At 43.4% G+C, this 15,686-nt stretch overlaps 2 protein-coding genes across 2 annotated transcripts; both read left to right on the top strand.

Moving 5' to 3' along the window:
- The first annotated feature begins 2,544 nt into the window (after positions 1-2,544).
- LOC111663970 (uncharacterized) lies at positions 2,545-4,721 on the top strand. Its single transcript, XM_023418391.2, has 2 exons — positions 2,545-2,726; positions 3,553-4,721. The coding sequence occupies exon 2, from the start codon at positions 3,561-3,563 to the stop codon at positions 4,416-4,418; it is 858 nt and encodes a 285-aa protein (XP_023274159.1). The 5' UTR covers positions 2,545-2,726; positions 3,553-3,560; the 3' UTR covers positions 4,419-4,721.
- Positions 4,722-5,777: 1,056 nt separating this feature from the next.
- Positions 5,778-8,919, top strand: LOC111663826 (oligodendrocyte-myelin glycoprotein-like). The gene is made up of 2 exons (XM_023418165.2): positions 5,778-6,040; positions 6,750-8,919. The coding sequence occupies exons 1-2, from the start codon at positions 6,033-6,035 to the stop codon at positions 8,140-8,142; spliced, it is 1,401 nt and encodes a 466-aa protein (XP_023273933.1). The 5' UTR covers positions 5,778-6,032; the 3' UTR covers positions 8,143-8,919.
- Positions 8,920-15,686: the final 6,767 nt, after the last annotated feature.

Below are 15,686 nucleotides of genomic sequence, written 5' to 3'. Positions count from 1 at the left end.
AAAACATATGACAATTGCTTGTTTGTTTTTTGTTATGTCACCATTACCAAATGTAGGACCTGCTGATTCAACAGAGTTCAACAAAAACTCGTGTGAGGAAAAACATATCAAATATGTTTATTGATTGAAGGTTAGTGACATCGAAGACTTGAGAGAGAGAGAGAGAGAGAGAGGGAGAGAGCGCGAGTGTATCAGGAGGCCATTTTGACATTTGCTGAGCCTGAACTGTCGGCCATCAATTGATGTGTGGCACAATTAGTCACATGTAGGCAATGAGTTCAGGGATTTAATGTGAGTTAAGGTAGTTTTTTTATGTTTCCTATGAGCTAATGGAATAAAGTGTTCATTGTAGTTGGCATTCAGGGTGCAGTGTTATTGAATACTGTTGTTAATGTTAGGCAGCAGCATCATTAAATCACCAATGTGTCAGGGAGGGTCACAGGAAAGTCTCACATGAGCAAGTCAGTTAAAGACTCCCTACGATGAAAATCCAATGTTTAACCTTGTTAACGTCCATATGATGTTTTTATATAATACAGACATATGATAGTGAAATAACCATCAACACCATGACTGAGTGTTTCCACCTTGAACTGCAGTGAACAACCGCTGTGTCAGCCACTGACAGTTACAAGCTAACAATCAACATAAACAAAAAAAAGATGCTAATTAGCTAATGGTCCTGATCCGTCTGCTAGTCTCTGGTTCTGGTCTCAACAGACTCCTCCTCTGAGTCTGGGTCTGACTGAGGCTCAAACATGTGGCTGAGACTCTCTGCTCTTTCACCTGTACACCTGGAGCCAGCAGGTGGTGGGCAGGGCACAAGGCCTGAGAAGCTCTGTTTACAAGATGGATGCAGATAACACTAAAGACAAATCAGGTGGGTCCACTTTTTCTCCAAGGTGAAACAGAACCCAGTACAGCACAGTGAACTGAAGTCTTATAGTCCTTACAGTATCTCGCTTGTTTAACTAAAGCTGTTGAATAAATGTAGTGGAGTAGAAAGTACAATATCTCCTCTCGTGTGGCATTAGGCTGCGGATGATGGAAGTATGATCACTCAGTCACTCGTTCACTATTATAGACACACAAAAGACTATTAAAGTGAAATATTAAACTTTATATTGATGTGAAAACATATCTCTACAACTACTACTCCTCCATCGTGTCACTGCTCATTAGATAATAGATGACATTTTATATTAGTTATGAAATGCCAAGCAAACACTGAAAATGAAAGAGCCAACGTTTCAACCCCCCTGAACTGTTGTTTTTACCTCTTTCTTTTTTTTGGGGGGGGGGTCCAAATCTTAATCATGAGGGTAAGCCTCCCCCAATCTGCCCCATAATTTGACTAAATTAAGATTCTTGCATTTTGCAGAACATCTTCATTAAATAAGCAGCACCAGACTGAGCATGTGTGACAACGAGGCTGTCCACCGTCACATGATCCAGCTCACTTATTTACAGTGGGTGAAGGTACAGAATGGTGTGTATATGTACATAAACACACACACTAGCACAAATGAAGACTGTTATTGCTGGTTATGGGACTTTCCATTACTTCACCTTGATTGTAAGTCATCTGTGTTGCCTCTGCTCTCACTTCCTCTTACACATATTTAACTTGATGATGGGCCGATTTTAAATTTGTAAGTGCACTGTGACATTTTAGAAACACAACTATTTTCCATTCAGTGCATCAAATGAGCATCAGTGGCCACTGCCAATGTGTGATGAAAGAGAACTGACTGCACTGTGCTGGAAATAAAGGTATTTATGTGATGTATTACAACAGCATATCAACTTATTACATTCAGTCAGTCACAGTAATTTACAAAACTACTAAACCTCGCCTCCATCCTTCTGTCTGAACTAAAATAACTAGATGCTGCCCAATGTTAGCAGCACAGATTGGTGTGAAAACTTTCACCCCGAGGTCTCTGCTTCAACACCTGGTAGAAAGATGCAGGTGGAGTCTGAATATGGAGTTTGGTCGTCTCACATGATGCCTGTGTGAGCTGCATGGATGAGGTCATTTGCCAAATCAAGCATTTCACTCTAAATATGTAAGTTACATGTGCAGGTGCAGAAATGACAGTAAATTGGACAGGAAACAGAAACGTTCAGTCATAGAGGAAACTATTCTTGCAATCAATGCAAATTAAACATATCTGTTTTACTTTCACACACCCCCGCCCCCGTGGCATCTCACATATACCTATGAGAATGATGTAGAACAAGGCCCTTATATATTTTTGGATCTCAGCATCTTGCACTATGTGTCACTTTTTTTTTTTGTGGTACTACGTGACATATTTTTAAAAGGCCATTCATTAGTGGCTGACTGCATGTCCTCTGTGGGTATTGTGGCCTTGACAAAAATGCACAGATGACAGACATATGCAAGTTTCACTGCGTCTTATGCAATGAACTCAAATATAACAATTCATGATCAGCGAGCTTACCACCTTAACACCTTTCTATAGTCACACCCCGCAGATGTCTTTCTGACCAACTACAGTGTCAAACAGAGACGCACTTCCTTTTCTTCTTATAGATGAAATGGAGAAGTAAGAAGGAGACGGCCACATGAGCGTGCCATTCATTTGGATTACTGAAATCTCTCTCTGTACACGGCGTCCGTTGATCTTTGCTTGCAGCACAGTTCGTACATATTTATAAAACCCTGTTCTTCTTGCATCTACATCAAGACCACCTAGAGTGTAAGTGATGCATACTTACTTACTTTTTCAAACCTGTAAACACTGACAAATGGCTTGAACAATAATAGTATAAACTTTGTTTTTAGGACACAACAGGTAAGACCTCTAAGAAGAGGGATTAACATCCTTGTTAACATCTGTATTTAAACATTTTTGTGGTTTGTTATGTCCTAAATTCTCATGATAAAACTTTGATCCTTGAATTTTGACATTTACATATTTTTTTGACTGTTTTAAAAACAGCCTCTGCAAAAGGTACAGCCACTGTTTTAAGGTTTCATATTACTTTAACTTTCAGTTTCGGGAACATACAAGTACATTGTAGGAAAACAGTCAAAAACAATACAGTGATAATGATAATGGATACAGGAACCTGAAATACTCTGCAAGTGTGTAAGTGATAAATCTGAAGAGAATCACACTTCCTCTTTCCTCTAAGTTGCATGAGACATGAAAGAAAAAAAATCTCTAATTTAGAGAAACAATAAAAATCAACCCTTTCAGTTAAGTTTCAAACAAAATAGTCGTGACACCAAATTCAATAAATTCACAACTAAATCAGTGTTAAATTTAATGTTTCAGTGTCACATATTAGACTACACTGCTGCTGACCATCCTGTGTTGTAAGGATGTTCAATGTATTGCATCACACTGAGATCCCCTTCCACTCAGTGTTGTTTTTGTCTAAATTACCCTTTGAGCAGTTCTGTCAGTCAGACTACGTTCCGCTCTCAACTTTCAGACCTACACGCTGCTCATGGGTCTTTCAGGCTGAATAGTTGTTGAATGAATCCACATTTTGAACTGCCATGCCGTGTCTTCTCAGATCCCAACATGAATGGCCTCCTCTTCCTGCTGTACTGTGTAGAAATCCTGGGTGCACTGCTGTGTGGAGTTAAAGGCAACCCAGAGATTACCTCTGGAGAGATAGGATGGGTTTATACTGATGATGAAGAAATTTCTCACCCAACCCAACAGGACTCAACTCAACTTATTAACGACGACTCCAGCAGCGCGCCTGAAGACAGCAGACTGATCAATGTTGAGAATCTTACAACAGTCTCCCTATTGTCCAGTAGTCTTAGGACTTCCCCTTCTCCTGCCCCACAGAAGCCCACCACCACCACCACCACCACCACCACTTCCTCCACCACCACCACCTCCACCTCCTCCACCAGGGCTCCTAACGGCATGTTTTTCCAAAAGGAATGTCTCACTGTGTACATGGTGACTGGCGGACTGATCATAGCCTGTAGTATTTTACTGGCTTCTACCTTGTTGTTGACATGGAGGGTGTGTCATTTGAACAGACACCTGAAGATGCTGAGCACAGACGCCGACCTGATCAGCACCTCTCAGTACTGGATGGGGACTGCCAGGAAGAACAAAAGCAAGTCAGAGACACAAGCCAAAGATACCAGCATGTTAATGGCTGACTTCAGTCAGACTCAGGAGGACACAGCTGGCGGTACTACCAAGGAAGAAGAAGCCAAGGTCGATGAGGATGGACAGAAGGGAGAAGAAAAGAAAGGAGACACTGCCAGCAGTGAGAAAGCTTCAGCAGGTGAGAATAAGCTGGAGACAATTGCAGCTGAAAATTCCCCCTCCTCTGGTCCCCCAGAAGAAACCTCTCCCGAGGCTGTGGCTGCCTCCTCCTCTGAGGCCACACAGAAACCACAGGATGAAGTGTAGAGTCATGTTGATGGGTGTGCCAAAGAATTTCCTAAGAGACTGCCTTCACTTCTCTTTAGCGTTTACATTCACTTCACTGTAAATGAAGAATACAATTTTTTTTCTGCAGCTTTCACTTTTTAGTCATTTGTGTTTGTTGCTAAATGAGCATTCCTGGTTGGAAATGATTGGTTGATACTGTATTTCCATCTAATTTGTGTTTTGTTTTATGAATATTAAAATATATTATTATTGTAATACACTTTTGTGTAATGTAAAATACAGCTTTTATGATGGAGAAATAAAACACCCATTGTAACCCCAGTCTTAGATTGTGTGTGTGTGTGTGTGTGTGTGTGTGTGTGTGTGTGTGTGTGAGCCCTACTTGATTAGCAAGCAGAGAATGTGCGTCTTCCGGGCAGTAACACACAACTGAGAAACAACGCTTCCTTTCACCTCAGCCAGAACTGACAAAGCCACACAAAAAAAACAACATGGGGCTGTTTCCGCCATCTTGTGCAGATATTTGTCCATCTACTTACTTGTGACGTCATGATGGATGTGCACCTTTCATTAGAAAGTCTGAATAGTTGTCGCAGTAAGGCATCTGCTGAGCTGGGCCTGAATCTAAAGTCTGTCCAGGCCAGAGAGGGTGGGTGAGGAAGTAACAAATGTATTGCAAAAGAGCCACTTAGCTTAGCTTCCATGACAAGTGAGCAAAGACAAGGACAAAATGAAAACAAAAACAACAAAGACGCTCAGCTGCTGCGGTGGTTGAATAAATCAGGAATCTACAGCGACGCCACATTATTTAGTTGAATTGCTGCATGTTATCTGTGTCAGACTTTCTCTGGCCCTTCCAACCCAGTGTGATTTAGTGTGCTATACGTACAGCAGTGCAGTGCAGAGTGGAGAGCTGCCTGTATTGCTGATGACAGGTAGGAAGCTGCAGTGGAAGAGAATCCTCTGCAATAAATCCTGAGCTTTTTAGTGGCAGCAAAACAAGGAATCACAGCACAGCGTTACTTTGTAAAGGGATACCTTAAAGAGGAATACTATTGATTTAGGTGGCAGTTTAATTTGTTTTGATTCAAGCAGCAGGGAAATCAGTGAATTAATCAAACACAATAATAACTGTCACTTCAAATGCAGAATTCATTCCTGAGAGCTTCCAGATTTAAAAGGGACTGAGGGGTTTCCTCTGAAACAGCCTCATAAGCAGGGACCCCTCCATTATTCACCCCATTTCTCCTTACCCCCCTCCGAACACCCCCCCCTACACACACACAAACACACACACACACACACACACATACACACCACCACCACCCCACCCCTCCCATCCTCACTTCTACAGCACAGAGTAAATCCAGAGTCTGCAGTGCCTGATCGCGCTAACCCAAAGGATCCAAGGGGCAATTTGAACTCTCTGTTCTTCAAAGAGGACAAAAGGACCAAACTGAGAGGGCAACCTCAAAAACCTGCAGTGGACAAGTGAGCAAGGGTCAAATTCTTTGAGAGTCATTCAGGCATAGAAAAACATTCACCTTCAGCAGAGCAGCAGCTGGAGAGCAGGCAAAGAGGAGAAGGGCTGGACAGCAGAAAGCAGCAGAGAAAAGTGACTGGAATGATAAGATGAGGAGGTAAGTTATGGACAAATTTAAAGACTCTTTTTACTCACACATTCTGCCGCACCCCGGCTGACACACTGTACACTGCAGCTTCAGCAGTGGAGCACCCCTGGCTGCGCTTTGTGCAGACCAGCTGATGCATGAGTTCTCTGTGGAGTCAATAATAAAAGCTCCTATGAGAGCGGGGGACTGACTGATGCCAAGGACAATGACCACAGGGACCTGTGTGATGTGTGATATTTTGAGTAGATGCTTCACAGATCAGGTCAAATGTTTATCAGTCATAGAAAAGTATGAACTTCAGACACGAATGGTGGATAATATACAAAGGAAACTGTACAGTATCCTGTAAAACACGGCTGCATAATTAGGGGAGTCAGTTTGACGTCTAATGTTAATATGTTTACCCACAAGCAATGCAGTGATGTGCAGCAAACTTTGGTGTATGTACAGTGAGAGAGGGAGAGAGAGAGAGAGAGAGAGAGAGAGAGAGAGAGAGAGAGAGAGAGCGATTGTTGCAGAGGGAGGAGCTGTGAAGAAAAATGAAACCAGTTTTATTCAGCACAGCTCTCTGCAGTTACTGCTTCTCCTGCGAGGAGCAGATGTGTGACACACACATCTGCTGTGTTCACTGTCACGTCACTCTGCAGGTGTGCGGCTCCTGCAGGTAGAAGATGCTGTATGACACACACACACACTGATGTTCCTGTCTCTCTTCTAGCAGACATGTGCTCCTGAAGCTTTCCCCTGATGAGGCCCTTCTGGGACTACTGCTTGTGTTGTTGCTGGGGCTGCACGTCCTCGCCGTGTGTCCCTCCATGTGCTCCTGCAGCCGCAGCCACAGGGAGGTGGACTGCTCCTGGAGAGGTCTGAGACAGTTGCCCGATGGCTTTCAGCACAACATGCGCTCCCTTAACTTGTCCCACAATCGGTTTCACAACCTGGACAACCAGCTGACCACGTACACCCATCTCCGCTTCCTTGATTTGTCTCATAACCGGCTGAGCCACCTGCCCACCGGCTTGCCTCGCTCCCTCTGGCATCTCCTCGCTGCCTCCAACCGCCTCCAGCTGCTGGACAAGAACGACACGGTCTACCAGTGGAACCTGCGCCTGCTTGACCTCTCCAACAACAAGCTGGAGCGGGTGATTTTCATCAACAATACGCTGATTAATTTGTGCACCCTCAACCTGAGCCACAATCACTTCTGGACTCTGCCCACCAACATGCCGATGCACCTGGAGGCTGTCGACCTGTCCCACAACTTGCTGGTGAAGGTGCTGCCAGGCTCTCTGGACCGGCTGCCCAGATTAACCTACCTGTACCTGCACGCCAACCGCTTCTCCACTCTGCCCGCTGGGGTGTTGGACAGGATGACGTCACTCAGAGTCATCACTCTGGGCGACAACCCCTGGGCCTGTCACCTCTACACCGACATCACCTACCTCCTGTCCTGGTCCCAGCACACCCCCACCCGTGTGCTGGGCTGCCCCTGCCACACCCAGTCAGTCTGTGGAGGGGTGCGCCCTGGCAGGACAGGAGGGTGGCACTTTGCTTCCTACAACCTGCCCCCCCTGGCTGCGAGTGCCCAGGACCTGAGCTCCATACCTCCTGGTGCCAGTGTCACAGGGTGGTGGTACACTGGGTCTGCTTTAAGAACCCCACACACACAGCACCACCCCTTCACAGCCACGCCCGCCAGCATCTCCACCGTGGCCCCCAGAAGCACAGACGCACACCTACCTGTAAATCACCTTTCTGAAACAGGGGGCCCAGCTGCCACCCATCACATGACCCAACACACGGACTCTGGCTCTGAGGAAGACTCACCCAGTGACTCCCCGCACACCACAGACACGTCCTCTGTTTCTGACATCACTGAAAGTCCCGTCAGTGCTGACATGACGCTGGCCACAGACCGATTCTTTACAACAGAGAACCCCTCTGCCCAGACCAAGAAAACCACCACACTACGCACCAGGAGCGTGAGGAGGCAGAATCAGTCCCACCCCAGGAGCATCAGCAACAGCAGCCCAGCTCCTGCCACCTGCTCCTCGCTGCCCCTCCTTCACAACCTGGGGCTTCTGTCTCTCATTCTGCAACACGTCCTCTGAGGGAGGGACGGAAAACACTGACAGCTCAGTGTCTCTTTCCAGCAATAACACTGGTGACTGTTTTACTACTGTTTGTACGTTAACATCACAGATCACAGGCTTCAGGATGAGAATAACTCCTGCTATATTCAGTGTGGTTCTCTTTCTCTTTTCTAATGATGCTTTTTCAGGCCTCCCATCCTGTGTCACTGATTTCAAAAATAACACTGTAATGAATATAGCTAAGCACATGATGGCACTATACATTCAGGCAACCAGTTTATTATGTACCTGAGTGTAGCCTGGTGCTTTCTGGTACATGTTATATCTCATGAACCACTGTGTCCATTTTTGTAAAACGGTTGGATTTCACAGACGTTTTCTTGGTCATATATCATTTTTTTACACACTCAAAGTTCTATTTTCCTCCTCACGAAGCTTCTGCTTGTCTTTGTCTTTGAGGCCTGCTTGTTCTATGTAACAAATCACTGACCCGAGGAGATATCTTGTCCTCACAGGACATTATGGTGTAAGAAACTCGTCATGACATGAACAGAACAGGAAACAACACAGACTCTGTGGAGTGCAGGACAAACAAACGGATGATGCCGTGTTTTCTATCTTTAACAAACTCCCAGTGCCGAGTAGCTGCTTCTGTATTTTGATCACATCTCAGACTTAAGTGTCCTTCATGATTCAGTGACGCCCGTGAAAATTATCTGCATGGTGATTGAACGTTCCAGGAATGCTAACCTACTGCTGTATTTGTTGCAGAGCATTAAAGCACAGACATTTTCAGCTTGTTTATGTGAAATGTTAAGATATTCAAATCTTGATTGCATTAAGCGGAGTCGGCAGCGATGTGCCAGCCTACAGATTTTACTTTTCAGTAATACATTCACATATGGTGCCAAAATAGTGAGAGATGCATTACAGGAAGCTAATCTAAAGAAGAACTCAGAGTCCGTTTACTTTTGGATACTTCTGATTTTAGTGACGTTAAATAAAATGTGCTGAGTTGCTTCATTGTTAAATGAAACTCATCAAACAGTGGCTTTTTAAGACTGAATTAGCAGTTTATTTATGAATGTGTTTATCAAGGTAAGGTTCACTGTGAGCACAGAGACACTGATTCCAGTCAGACCTTGTGTAACATCAATCACATCTGGAAACTGCCCAGAGCAAACACAGTCTTATCTGTTGGTCGTTGAGTAATCACTGGGTATTTCTGTATACATATATACAGAAATACACAGTGAAACATATATATATATATATATACGTATGTATGTATACAGAAATACCCAGTGAAACAGTAAGTGCATGTTCTCTCTGTCCTTTATTGATGTTTTGAAGAGAAGTGAGAAATCCTCACATGCAGGAACATCTGTGACAGACAAAGTGCTCTTCCTGTGTGATCAGGAGAGAGAGAGTCTGTGAGCAGGTGACCCTGTGGTTCAGCAAGGCTCAGCCTACAAAAGCAATATGGAGTCACCATCTCCACCCACACAGTGGATGATAAAAACTACAGTCCCTTTTAAAAACTGACATACAGAATAAATACTATACAACTGGAAAAATAGAGCAACGATTTAGCAAAGAGTAAAATATCATTCTTTTCATTATATTGTTTTTATTCATTTACTGAATAAAAACAATATAATAAAAGTCAGAGAAAAACTAGCCTTCATGTATTTATAGCTCTGAAACAGAAGCTGAAACTGGCAGAAACATGTGGTTAGTGTGCTGGTTATATATAAATATGACTCATGGTTCAAAGAACGCTAACTTGGTTTCCATTTCTTCCCTCTGATCTCGGCTTAGGCTTTTAACTTGCATCTGTTTAATCAGTTGTTGTCTAAAACAATCATTTTATACATTTAATTATTTTGCTGTGTAAATTTCTGCCAGGACGTAGTATTTGTGTGGATGACTGCAGCAGTCGTCTACACTCTGCACTCATTATTGGAGCATTTGTGTTTTATTGAGAACTTCTTATGATTCTTTATAAAAACTCTCTGTGTCCCTTCAGCTGCAGAACTTTAAAACATCTCCTCCAAGTGCTGTATGTGTTCGTGTGCTGGCCTGCAAGCCAATTATTTTCTCTGTGGACAACACAAAGTAATGTCAGATTTCTCCTCTGGCTTCTGCTGATAACTGACAAGGTGCAGACGGCTGGCATCATTTACTGCTGCCATGCCTCCCCTCTTCATCTCTCCACCCGGGCTTGTTTTCAGTGAGCTGCCTTCCTCCTCTCAGCTCATACTCAGTGAGACTCACCCTCAGTGTTCTTCTCTGTAGCAACAGCCCCGCTGCCCTCTTGTGTTCTCAGACATTTAATTCCCCATCAGCTTCATCTATCACCATGTTCAGACAATAGCCTACATAAAGGACATGTAGTTTATTACAATCTGTGGTCAATCTTTGTGAGTGTATGTTTTCTTTTAGCTTTATATCGTTGTAGCTGAAAAAGTCTATTTTCCCTCATTTTTGAAGAGCACCACTTATAAAGCAGATTCTTGTTGTTAGTTTGTAACTGAACTTTTTCTGAGACTGTAGAGAGAACAAAAAGCAGCCCAGAAATCAGCTGTTCCACTGACTGCAGCCTGTGGAAGTCACAGTCTCTCTGTCGAGAGAGAGAGAGGACAGAAGGTCACTGGAGGAGGGAAACCTGGGGCTGATTTTAGACTTTGAACCATGTCCATGAATACAGATGTAGACGACGTCACATAAACACAAATGACTGTTCCTTCTCTGATTACATGAGCTCTAAGTGCCCTCTTGTGGTGAAGGGACAGAAATGAATGTTTATCCCAAAACACTGCAGAGACATTGAGTTCTTTAATGGGACACAGAGTCAGTTCTCAAGGAAAAAAGAATGTATGAAAGACTGTAGGAAAAGCTGTGACCTGTTTATTCTGTTCAACCTTATTGAGCAAACTGCTCGACTTAAAAGACAGAGACAACTATTGACAGGACTGTAGAACTGATAACTTACAGGATTTTAAATAAATGCATCTGAACACTGTGAGCAGACACTTGGGGCTGATTTGTCTTCCCAGAATGCCACACTCCAACACCAAGAAACAGAAATCTTTTCCTGAGGAAAATGACATGACACAGCATCACTGTAGATAACCACCAACCTGCAGGCCTAATCTACACCTAATGTAACCCCCACTGTTGTTGAGCATCAAAGCTAACTCACATGGTGATACACACAGTGACATGCTGTCGAAAGGCCACTGCAGCCTGCTGGTGGCTAAAACAGTAGCTGCCAATTTCCACCTCCTCTGAGCCTGCGTCACAATATCAATTGTAACCCAGAATTAGGCTGGTTCCCGACCAAAGAACACTCAAATGCTGCAGATAAAGTTTATCTGATAAACCTAATCTGTATTGACAGCTCGGGTCTATATGCCAAGGCTCGCCATCTCTTTGAGCCAAGGGCAATGTTTTCCAGTCCGGGAAGTGATCAGCCGAAAGTGAAATGTGTAGGAATGGGGAGAAATAACAAGGCACATACTCCAGCAGCCGGAAGACTGATGAGACAGGCAAAATTCAACCCTGCAGCATGGTGGGGGGAAGCTGAGGATACTGTATCTCTTGTTCTCGTCTCAATGACACAGACAAGGCAAGGTCAGTGTTAAGGTCAGTGGTTGCAGAATAGGATGTGGTTGGCAACTGAGAAAATATATGATGGCAGCCAGTTAGGGAAAAAAAAAGAAAGTAAAACGGGAAAGAAGAGAGAGAAAAGACTGGTAGAAAACAAAGACTGAGCCCGGAGCCAGAAAGCACCATAAACTGGCTCGTCCAGAGAGGCCTGCTTTCCATTCTCAGCCTCTGGATGGTTTTTAAAACGTCTGCGGCAGTGTGTGCATGTAAACAAACTCAGAGAAAGTAACTGCTCATAAGAGTTTTTCAGGCTCGTAGTCCAGAGGCTTACTGTGTGTCCATTCGTCCCAATAACAACAACGCGCGCGCGTGTGTGTGTGTGTGTGTGTGTGTGTGTGTGTGTGTGTGTGTGTGTGTGTGTGTGTGTGTGTGTGTTATTGATGAGGAAATCTGTGTGTGCATGTATACTTGCAGCATGCTCAGAGAACATGGTGCACAGCTGCTCTGAGAAGGATTTCAGCAAAATTAGCTTGAATGTAGATAAAAGAAAAGAGATTTAAAAAATGTTCAGCCAATCCAGAATATAACCTCCTTGACTTGACGTTTGGGTTCTCTATGGGGGGGGGGGGTTTACTTCCTCTGTCTTGACAAAGCGCTCCAAAAGGCCAACATGCTCGTCTCTCTCCCCAGTGACGGTACAGGTGATAGGACGGCTCCTTGCCGCGCTTTAATGCCACTCGTCGTCATCTGTAACAGCCGGCTCTCTGGAGCCGCACAAACAGCAGCCAGAAAAATTCAGAGGAGCAGCGGGGGCATGAGCTTATCTCCCAGCCCACTGGAGCAGGTAAATGATGTCGTCATCATCCATTTGAGTTGGTGCCTGATTGGTCTAAAAGGGCCCCCGCATGCAGCTGTGGGTCACTGAGGTCAAAGACACAGATAAAGTGGCTCCGATTGTGTTGATATAACATTTAACATCAGGCAGTATTTTAGGGATTTACTTTGCATACTCTGAAGTACCTTGGGTATTTGTAGTACTCGTGATCCTCTGGGGTACTGCTCTGTGCTACCTTCAGGTGCTGTGGGACACTTGGCACAAGGGAATACTGTGTTTTTGGAAATTTGCAAGAATAATTTTCAAGCTTTGATGAGTTCTATTCGTTTTAGATATTTTAGAAGTCGATATTGAAGTTTCATTTTTAATAATGTGGATGTCTGAATATCACAGTGGCCAATCTACCTGCAATGCTCGTGCGTAGCCTCTGGCACAGCTTAATTAACTCATCTGTGTAGTTACAGGAGGCATAATGGGGGAGAGAAATCATTCATCACCAGAACAGCCTTCCTACTGATCTGACTTCAAACAGTTTCTCTATGTGGTAACAAAGGTACGCACTACCAGTAATACTCACATATCATGATCAGTCAACAAGGTTTTTTTACAGAACCACCTGCGGGGAAACATTCAAATCAATGATGAGAACAGAGTTAGATTAAATCCTTCAGTTTACTGTCATCCCGGCTGAAATGCACTTTCATAAGATGCAGTTTGTTCCAGGCAAGATGAAAGAGCAGGTAGACTGCAGTTTGGTGGGTGGCTAATTCCTGAAATAGGACTGTCAATTATGCATGTTTGAGTCTGGCTCTCTCCCTGCAGTCTGACAGAGGTGCTTTAGCTCAGCAAAGACCAAGCAGGAAGAAGAAGACACTAGAGGGAGACAATTTGTTCACATCTGCAGCCGCCTGCACAGCTTTCTTCAGGAAGCTGAATTTCACTGTAATGGCCCCCCCTGAGAAAAGCCGAGCTCATTCAATCCCCAGTGATCAATACGAAATCATTCACAAAATCTGACGGATTAAAGATAACAACATCTCAGGAGTGTTTGAATAATATCCACAACTAATTCATGGAAGTGATAGAGGGTATTTACTCTGCGCTCTCTCTCTCTCTCTGTGAGTGTTGGATTGATATATATCGGATTCTGTGAGTGCATGCTTTAAACATGTGGTGAGTGTCTGTGATAATTATTCAAATTATGTTTAAAAATGTAAAATCCCCGTCGACGTCACTGTAAGTTTCACTTTAAAGTATGAGGAGTTATTTATCGTGATGTGTATGCGTGAAGGAGTGCAGATGAAACAGAGTGTTGTGGTTCATGCAGAGATCACAGTGTGTGCAGGAATCTGTGCAGCGAGGAGGTTATACGCGATCCAAGAACAATTTCTCCAAGGTCAAGTGAAGCTTCTGAGGGTGTAAAATGATTATTGCAACAGGAAACAGGATGCCTCTTCTCAAAACGGCGTCTCATAACACTGTCAGCGAGTCTGTTGCTTCTCTCACTTTCTTTTTCCCCTCAGCTCTTTCACACACTATCAATTTTACTTCACTCTCAATCCCCAAATCCCCCAGTTTTCATGCAAAGGCTCAGTTAGTTACAAGCTTTTTTTGCATGTTGAGTTTCCTCTCTTTTGAGGAGTGGTTATCATCTTTCAGCACTGAATACAAGCCACAGTTGCGCTGATACAATATGTGACTCCAGGAATCTTTGCATTCGCCTTTAATCTAAAGCAAACAGCGCGTTATGATGCGACAAGGATGAGCTCAGAACACGGAGGATATAAGATGTGATGTGTCTATTTCTTGAAACTCTACATCCACTCATTTATCAACATGTCTACCGGCTGTCATCTCTACACATGCTACCAAGCCATGGTGAAATAACTGTGTGAGCAACAGGGAATTTTGTTCATATACACTTTGTAGTAAAATATAACCCTTCTCCTTCCTCCTCACTCAGAACTAAATGCTCAACTGCTCTGAAAGCATCGCTGTCAAGGCACCTAAAGTTGTTTAAAGGAGGATAAACATTTTAGGCACTTTCATCAGGCAGTGGTGGCTGCTCAGATTAAAGGAGAGAACCGCTCAATTTAAAAATCTATACATGTTTCTCCTTCAATCAGTGTAAAAAAGAGATGCAGAGATCCAAACCCTGCACTACTCTGACTCCATCAGTTATGAAAGCTAGTTGACTGTAGTGCCACAGATCTGAAATAGATTGGGCTGTGTCTGCTTTGGTATCAGGTTGTTCTGGGTTCAGATCTGGTTCACAACCCTTGATCAGATATTATAAGACATCACACGTACTGCACCTTCCTCCAGTGTTTTTTATTTGAGTGTAAAACACAGGGTGCTTTGTAATCGGCTTTGTTCCTAATATTCCACATCGTTTTATGATGTGATTTTCCATATATACTGTATATAGTGTAGGATGCTGCCACACATTTGACAACTTACAGAAAACGCAACAGTAATGTAATGGTAGATGTATCACTAAATGGCATGGGACAGAACAATAGCACACAGAAGGTACAATAACTAATAGTCTTTCACACAAGGTGTCATATTTCCATTTTCTCTGACACTGCTGCACCACAAAGAGTTGTCACCAATTGCTTCTATACCTTTGTTTCAGGGATACAGACAGCTGCAGTGTGGAGTGCCTTCTAACTAACAACAGACTTTTAGCTGTTAACTGTCAAAATTGTTGCTATTTGGGTTTTTATCTAAGTCATTGTTTCAAAAACATGCCACCTGGCCAGATAAGAAATTCCCTCTGGTGGAGCCACGAACAGTCAGCACAGACAGGCCTATTCAAAAAACTTCAGTGAGTGTGAATAATGAAATAGGATTACCAGTCACGTTTCATACAGAGCTGGGGATGTCTTGCATTCTCCAGCTAAGATGAATGAAAACTGCATCTATATTTTCTGACGTCTGTGAACAGCAGTCTGCCATGGATACGGCCAAATGTGTTATAATGTAAAATGTAATTTATACGTAAGATTTTGTTCTTCTCTTTTTAAATAGCATAAAGTGAAAATGATATATATAAAGATGTTTTTTTTCCCTCAGCAAAGGGTGTGCATTATTCTTAATTTCTTACCTTACT

This window comes from Seriola lalandi, unplaced genomic scaffold (assembly GCF_002814215.2).
Source record: "Seriola lalandi dorsalis isolate HSWRI2012SDOR001 ecotype SW California unplaced genomic scaffold, Sedor1 jcf7180002054581, whole genome shotgun sequence".
Lineage (NCBI taxonomy): Eukaryota > Metazoa > Chordata > Actinopteri > Carangiformes > Carangidae > Seriola > Seriola lalandi.
Note: the sequence above shows the minus strand (reverse complement) of the source record. Positions and strands in the feature narration are given on the sequence as shown.

Excerpts from the sequence above, each read along its gene's own strand:
- LOC111663970 (XM_023418391.2), top strand. The coding sequence starts at position 3,561 with ATGAATGGCCTCCTCTTCCTGCTGTACTGTGTAGAAATCCTGGGTGCA.